Source organism: Zea mays, chromosome 3 (assembly GCF_902167145.1).
Source record: "Zea mays cultivar B73 chromosome 3, Zm-B73-REFERENCE-NAM-5.0, whole genome shotgun sequence".
Classification (NCBI taxonomy): Eukaryota; Viridiplantae; Streptophyta; class Magnoliopsida; order Poales; family Poaceae; genus Zea; species Zea mays.
In genome coordinates this window covers 163,418,953-163,426,943 of record NC_050098.1, presented here as the reverse complement: position 1 = coordinate 163,426,943, position 7,991 = coordinate 163,418,953, and the positions used below count along the sequence as shown (strand labels likewise).

Sequence of the window (7,991 nt, the reverse complement as noted above, 5' to 3'; positions counted from 1 at the left end):
TTTGACTTTGACCTTTGAAGGGTGGATCATGTACTCATGTTGCTTCGGACCGGCGAGTTTATTCTTGGAACTCTGAAACGAATGGTTTGGGACCTCACATTAAGAACTGTAAGGACATGTACAGTGGAGAGACACCAAAACGGTTCTCCAAGCACAGGAGACAACTAAGAGACTCTATTATACAATAGAGTGTCTATAAACGTAGTCTATTAATAAATACAGAATTAAATGTATTTGTATAGCATCAGATCGATAGAACAGACGACAAATTCGTACAGTGGGAAGTGAGGCGTCTATTGCTACTTGGTTTACGAGCCAGAGGCGTTTCTTCACGGAGAGACGGCTCTAAGATTTTTTTGCAAATAACCCCCTTAAACACCTTAAGAGACTTCACATTAAACACCACTGTACATGCCCTAATTGTATTTCTGTCATGTATGGAAGTGCAACTGTGATTTTGACTTTCAAAATTCGACTTTATAATTTTAGGTCTCTTTTTAAAAAATGAAAAATAAGTTTATCCCTGCTTCTGTTAGATAACAGTAACAGTGTGAAATAGTACGTACAAAGACAAATTTATCCTTCAATCGTAATTGTGATTTTGCACAGAACAGTTAAATTCTAAAGGAGGAGCAATATCACAATTACTGAGTCAAGGATAAATTTTTTTTCTTTGTATGTCATATTTCAGATCGTTACTGTCATCTAATAGAAGTAATCGTTTCAAAAAAAAAGACCCAAGATCACAGTCGAATTTTGAGGGATAAAACCACATATGCACCTCTATCTAGAGACAAAAACACAATTGCCCCTTAAAATAAATATTTTCGACGAGAGGCATTTATTTTTGACGGTTTCCAGCCCCAAAAAAATTAATAATTTATAGTGCACTGCACTCTGGTGGTACTCTCGATGGCGACTTCTATTAGGGTTGTTGTTAAAATTATAATGATATTTTTTTAGATCTATTTTAAAAAAATCACACTTTCTGACGCCGTAAAATCGTGAATTTCAAGGATGACCGGAAAAAATTCAAACACCAAAATTAAACCCTGACTTTTACTGTCATTTCGTTTCCTTGAGTATGCAGTAAACTGAAGTTCTTTTTTTAAAAAACAAAGTATGCCTAGCTGCGACTAGAGAAATACACAGTATACAATCTTGTAGGGCTACATCTCACCAAGACAGTGGTGAGCCAGCAGTAGAATTAGCAGTGTCCTAGTTATTTGTCACTGCAATATATACACCCTCGGTACTGTTCACAAGTTATTTATGTAGTACTAGTGAAGAAAAGGAGAAAATGTGTCTGCCGTTTGAGTTATGAACAAGAAGAATATATTAGAGATCGACCTTTCCCAGCAGCTAATTCACATGCCGCTGGAAGTCTTGGAGACTTGTTTCAGAGCTCGCATGATCTCATCGGCCTTCATCTCACCAGTCGTGTACGCAGCCAAGGGGGTCTCAGACGGCACGACGTCGTCCTTCTTGTAGCTTCCTGGGCTCCTCAGCAGCCCTTCCGAACCTTTCTCGGTGACACCCCGGACGATCACAGTCTTGTGTAATCCAGATAGCATCTCCTCATGATCGGTGTCGCCATGTTCCCCAGTGATCAGATACATGTTCCCCACATATAGGCCCCAGCGCACAAAAAGATACCTGAATTTTTTTTGTAGTTATTTGCAACATTGGCTGGCAGAAGTTCCACGACAGCTTCAAGCTAGATTATGTATGTGTTCTTACCTGAGTGCCTGTGACCTTGATGCTAGCAGAGGGACAACCTGAAGCCTTGTCGAGTTCCTGCAGTACATGATGTGGCACCGGAGACCACGCATCCTCAGCCTCTCCCTCATCTCATCGACCGTTTTCACCTAACCACACAGATAGAATTCAGACTCAGCAATCGGTCATAAGTAGGCATTAAGGATACGTATGCACAAAATAAAGAACTCCCTAACCTTTTTGGGATCTTTGATAAGGAACGTGAAGCAGTGTGCATTACTAGACGCCGGGTCCAGCTCGACAGTGTCGCCTGAACCGTCCTGAGTGGCCATGAGCTTCGCTATGGTCTGCTTCGCGCCGTCATGGGACCAGCGGTGGCTGATGTGCATCAGATAGTCCTGGTCTGGGCGCAGCTTTCCTTCAGCGTCGACGCAGTTCACTGTGCCAGGATAGTAGACCTCGCTGCCACTGCCACAGATGAGGGTGTCGAAGTCGGTCGCTGGGATCTTGCCGAGCTGCAGAAGCTGGAGTGTTTCGGACAACGGCATCGCAGTGGACAGCGCGAACCCTGAGATCTTGGACATCTGGGAGTCCGATCGGACTGCTCTGAAAACTTCCTGGATCACCTGCAGCATCTTCTTGCTAGCACGGCCGTCGTCTTGGTAGCAGTCCACGGCGATGACGAACAGGCGCCGGCGCCGGCGCAGGAGTGGGTACTTGTTCAAGGTGCTGCCCGTGGCCTCGGTTGCGTTCTTGGCACCGTCTGCGACTGAGGACATGGACGGCGGAAGTGCTGACGACTGATTGATCTTGTTCATGATCTTCTGCACCTGATCCTGCGGGTCCGACGACAATGGGTCGTTGGTGTTCAGCGAGCTCTTCTCACCGTCGATGGACAGACGGAGTGACAGGTCCTGAGCGTCCATGGAATCCTCCAGGAACTCCTCCTCATCAGCTCCGGCATCTGCTGGTGTGTCCTTCAGCCACCTCGGGTTCCTTAACCGGCACCCAGCAACCCTGGTGAGGTAAGTGCGGCAGTGCTCCGGCCATGAGTAAAGGTGGATGTTTCGCAGCCCGTTTCTCCGGCATTCCTGCCACAGGTTCTTATCTGCTACGAGCTTCAGCAGTGCTTGAGCGATGGCGTTCTGGTCGTGCGGGTCAACGAGCAGTCCGTTGCTCAGTGCCTGCCAGTATGATGCACGCACACAATTATCCACTGTTCTCACGAGTGAATTGCAGTAGGTTTCACACATTGAATGCTAAAAATATGGTCTCTCACAGTTGTAATGTCGACCGGACCACCATTCTTGGTAGCGACTATTGGAAGTCCGTGTGCTGCAGCCTGAAAGCCACACATTTTTCATAGTGAAATTTAAAGGCTATAGCTGATAATGTATTTCTTAAAAAAAATCTATAGGTGATAGTTAGAGAACTGAAGAAGCTGACCTCGATCAGGGTGAGACCGAACGGCTCAACGAGAGCAGGGTTGATGAAGACACCCTGCAGGGAGCAATCAGTTATGGTTGAGTGTGAATTGTCAAAGCTCAATGAAGGGTCGTTGTATGCAGCAAACCTTCATTTTGGCCGCGAGGCGGTAGATCTCCGGGACATCAGCCTGATTGTGATGCTTAGGAAACGCTACGCTTCCATACAGATCATACTTGTCTATCAGCTTCAGAACTGTGGTGAGGACACTGGCATTGCCAGCAGACATATCGTCGATGTCATCTCTGTTTCCCATGATTAGAGTCTGAAAGCAAGGAAAATGTCCATTACATGGCAATACATGCAGCTACTGTAATGATGTTCAGAACCAGTAGGTTTCATATATGTCTGTTAGAGATAAGGAGGCATTGTGATCATGAAATACACTGGCATAGCCAATCAGTTATCTGAACATACAAATTACAAACCATTTGTAACGATGAAATTTACGTGTGTACTTCAAATTAACTGTTCCTTACAAGGTTTGCAAGTTCCCTGAGTGGGGGGCACTCTCCAAAGGCTTTGACGAGGGTAGTGATGTTCTTCTTCGGGTCTGGCCTCGACAGCGCCAGGATCATCGGCTTGTGAGGATTGGTTAGGAACCGCATCACCTGTGACGAAGTTATCATGCAGTGACCTTAAGACTTACGATATGTGAAGGCAGTTATTGTCGGTATGCAGAAGAACCTGGGATCAAACACCAACCTCGGCCCAAATTGGGGGCATTGACTTCGGTGAAGCACCCTCCAAACCAACGATATCATCTTTGCTGTCACCATCCCCATCAATGTCTTCATGAACCACAACATTGCTGAAATCCATTCCTGGAGGAATCACCTGTCAACAAAGTTCTCTAATCAACACAGTAAAACAGCATTTACTACTTGGTATGGACAAGAGAGGTTTAAATACTTACCACCATCCTAGGCATGAAACGACCATGGCAGCTAACCCCACGCCTCGCCCGTGCCCTCAACACTTTCTCAAGCTTGACATCAAATCCGTCGTACAATCCCCACTGTTCATCAATCTCCTGCCTTGTGCTGGTGATGACAAGCTCTGACGCATCCAGGGCCAGCTCCTCACCCTCGATACGCCTCATGATCTTGTATGTTGAATCGATCTCCTCCTTGGACATGCGCCCTTGCTTCAGGAGTTGCTCCAGCTTGTTCCTCCCAAGTGAGTGACCAGTGAGCACCATGGGTACATTGAGCGCACCGGAAAGGAGAGCAGCAACATCTCCAGCGTCGGCATAGTGTCCATGTATCACGTAAGGCAGTACTGGCCTCCCATTTCCAACCTGTTCTCCCAGAGCCTTGGACATGTTAAGGATATGCGCAAGAGCTCCATCGACAAACTCTTGGAGGTAAGGCCACAGTGCTTCCTTCTTGAGGTATTTATCCCGTGGTCCACACGGTATGCGCACAATGTAGGCTCCGGCACTCTCACCCATCCCCTCTCCATCGTTGGAACCGGAGCATAACATCTCGGTCGGCTCACCATAGCTCCAGTCCACGTCAGGAGATGACACTTGACGAGTGAAGAGGTCCACCCTGTACACTCCAGGCATCATTGACATTGCTCTTGCAAGTTCGACAACATATTTCACCTGTGAGATTCAAATATCAGTCACACTCAACCATGGAAACTTGATTCGGCATAAGGAACTTCTCCCATGGAAATGATCAATGATGTCTACCTGGCCACCGGTGTCAGAATCACGACCTAGTTCCATGTTTTCGCCACGAACAAGACCATGAACACTGTAGTCAACAAAGGAAGAGCTTGTGAAACTCCGGAGATTTGTCTATACAATTTTTGAAGAAAGAAGAAATACCAAATTTTCTACTCCAAGGACGTGCAAAGAACAAAGGAAACTAAGAGGTATTTAAACGTACTAGAGATAATAGTTAGTTGACTAAAAATTGCTAGTGGAATTAGATAGCTAACAAATAGCTAGCTAACTATTAGCTAATTTGCTATAAGTAGTTGATAGCTGAAATATTAGTTATACTGTTTGGATGTCTCGGTCAATTTTAACAGCTAAAAGTGCATTCCAACACCCCCTAAAACTGTCATTTCTTATACATATATATTTTAGCATTTTACGCCACATAGTGACATAGAACGAAACGATGTGCAAGTGGGTAGACCTGATGAGCACAATGTAAAGCTTCTTCTCATTATTGTCGTCAGACCAGACGGTAAGGTCAGAGAAGTTCCTCTGGAACTTCTTCTTGGCCGCCTCAACCGGCACAAGCTCAGCGAGGGTGTCCCCTTTCTCGCCTTCTGACAGATCGTCGGCCAGGTCCTCCGTCGCCTCACGACGCACCTGCTCCTGTTCCTTCCGGCGTGCCGAGATTCTCTGGATGCCCTCCAACTCCAGCTGCTCATAACATAATTCAGAAGCATCAGCAGATGGGGAATCTCAGCGATAACATGCGGAATTCTCTGTTGTCACGGACAAAACCGTGAATCCTGCTAGGTCCAGTTCAGTTCGATTAAGAAAGGCGAAATAAAAGCGAACTGAATCCGTGAGTATACGTGGACGCCTCGACGGGCGGTACATGCTTTAATGACTGAATGAGATACCTTTATATGAACAGCAATGAAACACTGCAGATCAGCAAAAAGTTTCTTTTTAGATGTGACATCACAGTTAAGTGTGGGGTTCTGAATTCTGAAAGCACCACAACCAACCATGCATGCTTGATCTATCGTCACTTCACCATCAAGCTTAAACATCAAATCAGAAAAAAAGTTTATAAAGCGAACGATTAAAATATTTATCAGATATTCTATTCGCTGTGCACTGTTCGTTTCATTAATCATGCATCTCCGTCCAGAAAACAAAAAACAGTAAAGACAAAACACTAAATATCAGGGATCGCTCAAGCGCGCCCTTCATTAATCATCCATCTCCGTCCAGCAAACAGAAAACACTGAAGACCAAAAGGATGTGCGCTTCATTGGTCATGCATCTACTTCCAGCAAACAGAAAGCACTAGAAGTCAAGGTTTAAGGATCGGCTGGATCGCTCTCGCTCATGCAGTGTGCTCTTTATATTCACGCACCTCCGTCCAGCAAACAAAAAGCACTAAAAATTAAAAATCAAGGAGCGGGCGGTTCCGTACGCATGCTAACTAACGGGAAGCACGTCACACAAAAGGGGCACGGGAAAGGAAGAAAAAAAAACAGAGATTGAACTGAAAAGGAAAAACACATTCAGAGACGAACGAGATTATTAACGAACAAAACAAGCAGCGAGAGATGATAGCCGAGAAAAGAGGCGGGCGAAACCCGGACCTGTTTCTTCTTGCGCGCGAGGTGCCAGATCCGCCAGCACATGTTCTCGAGCCTGGTGCTGCGCTCCCGGGCGTTGCGCGTGGCTACGACCTTGATCCACGTCCGGTGGAGGTCGCTCTCGTCGACGCCCTTGACCACCTCCTCGACGAAGTAGTGCGAGGGGTTGAAGTTCATGTGCGGGCCGCGGGGGCTCGCCCCCTTCGTCGGCGACGCCCCCGCCACCGGCGACCTTGGGTCCCCGCCGCCGCCGCCTCCGCCGCCGCCCGACGAGGTGCGGCTGTCGAGGATCGCCTCCAGGTACCCATTGATCCACTCGTTCCCCGCCATCGTCGGATCCCCCGGCCTCTCCTCTTCCGCGGTTCCGGCCGGCCTCTACCGCTCTCAGATCACTCGCTGCGGGAGCGTTAACCCAGGCGCCCACGCTTCTTCCACCCGCCCGCTTTTCGCCTCGCGCGTGACTCCTTCCTGGCCGTTGCTTTGTTTCCTGCTTTGGCGCGGCAGGGGAAAAGCGCGCCCGTCCCGGCGTGGCCACTGGCGACTCGAGAAGGGGAGGCTGCGAGTGTTAACTGGAACCGATCAAGAGAGAGAGAGAGAGAGAGGGAGGGAGAGGATGGGGCAGGCTCCAGGCAAGGCAGGGGGAAAGGAGCGCGCGCGCGCACGCACCACGCCCACGCGTCACCGCGGCATCGGAGGGAGGGAGGGAATTTGAGACTGAAGAAGGGACAGGTTCGTGCCTGCCGTACATGCGGTTGCAGCGGCGGCCGCAGCTGTAGCCTGTAGGGGCCTTCAGTTGCCACGGAGGCACGGAGGGAGCAGGGAGGCGGCGCGGGGATGAGAAAGCCGCGGCGCGGACGAAACGTGGCTAGGCGGAGCCGGTTCCTCTGACGTACTGCAGGGGGCAGTAGGGTCACTGCGCGCGGGCCCTGTCGCACGCGGGGGCCACGCGGCAGTGCCCACCCCCCACGTCAGAGGATCTCGTTCCGGCTAGGCCGTGGATCCCCGGTTTGGCTGGGCCCGCCTTATCAGCGAGCCGCCGGCCCCCCGCCTGGCCGCCACGACCCACGAGCGAAGCTGGGCCCCGCTCTTTTTGAGTTGCGCGTCCCGTTAGGATCCACACGCGGTTACGGATCGGGCGCGTTCGCGCGCGCGCGTACTACGTGCGGCGTACGTATGTGGACGCGCTGCGTCACCCCCACGAACCCTTTCCTTAGCCACCCATGTCTCATTGTCTCTCATCTCATGCAAGTAGAAGGCGCCCCCGGCATGCCGCCGAAGGCCGAACGCATGTCCTGGCTGGCAATGGCAGCAGCTGAGCAGCGACGCAATCCATGGCCTGTCCACACGTGCACCTTTTTTTTCAACTTATGGCCAGCAGAAACGGTTGTTGACTTCAGCTTTTAAGCTCGTTTCTATAATAATCACTTTAGTTAAAACTGTGTAACATGAACACAGAATCATCGAGTCGTTATGATTATAGGAAA

The 7,991-nt window shown here is 49.1% G+C and overlaps 1 protein-coding gene across 1 annotated transcript; it reads right to left on the bottom strand.

The window, feature by feature from the left end:
• Positions 1-1,045: 1,045 nt before the first annotated feature.
• Positions 1,046-7,299, bottom strand: LOC103650849 (sucrose-phosphate synthase-like). The gene is made up of 12 exons (XM_008676442.4): positions 6,511-7,299; positions 5,358-5,590; positions 4,904-4,967; positions 4,121-4,813; positions 3,910-4,041; positions 3,684-3,815; positions 3,293-3,469; positions 3,166-3,219; positions 2,999-3,061; positions 1,956-2,903; positions 1,741-1,868; positions 1,046-1,656 (listed from the first exon to the last, which is right to left on the bottom strand). The coding sequence occupies exons 1-12, from the start codon at positions 6,835-6,837 to the stop codon at positions 1,368-1,370; spliced, it is 3,240 nt and encodes a 1,079-aa protein (XP_008674664.1). The 5' UTR covers positions 6,838-7,299; the 3' UTR covers positions 1,046-1,367.
• Between the last annotated feature and the right edge of the window lie 692 nt (positions 7,300-7,991).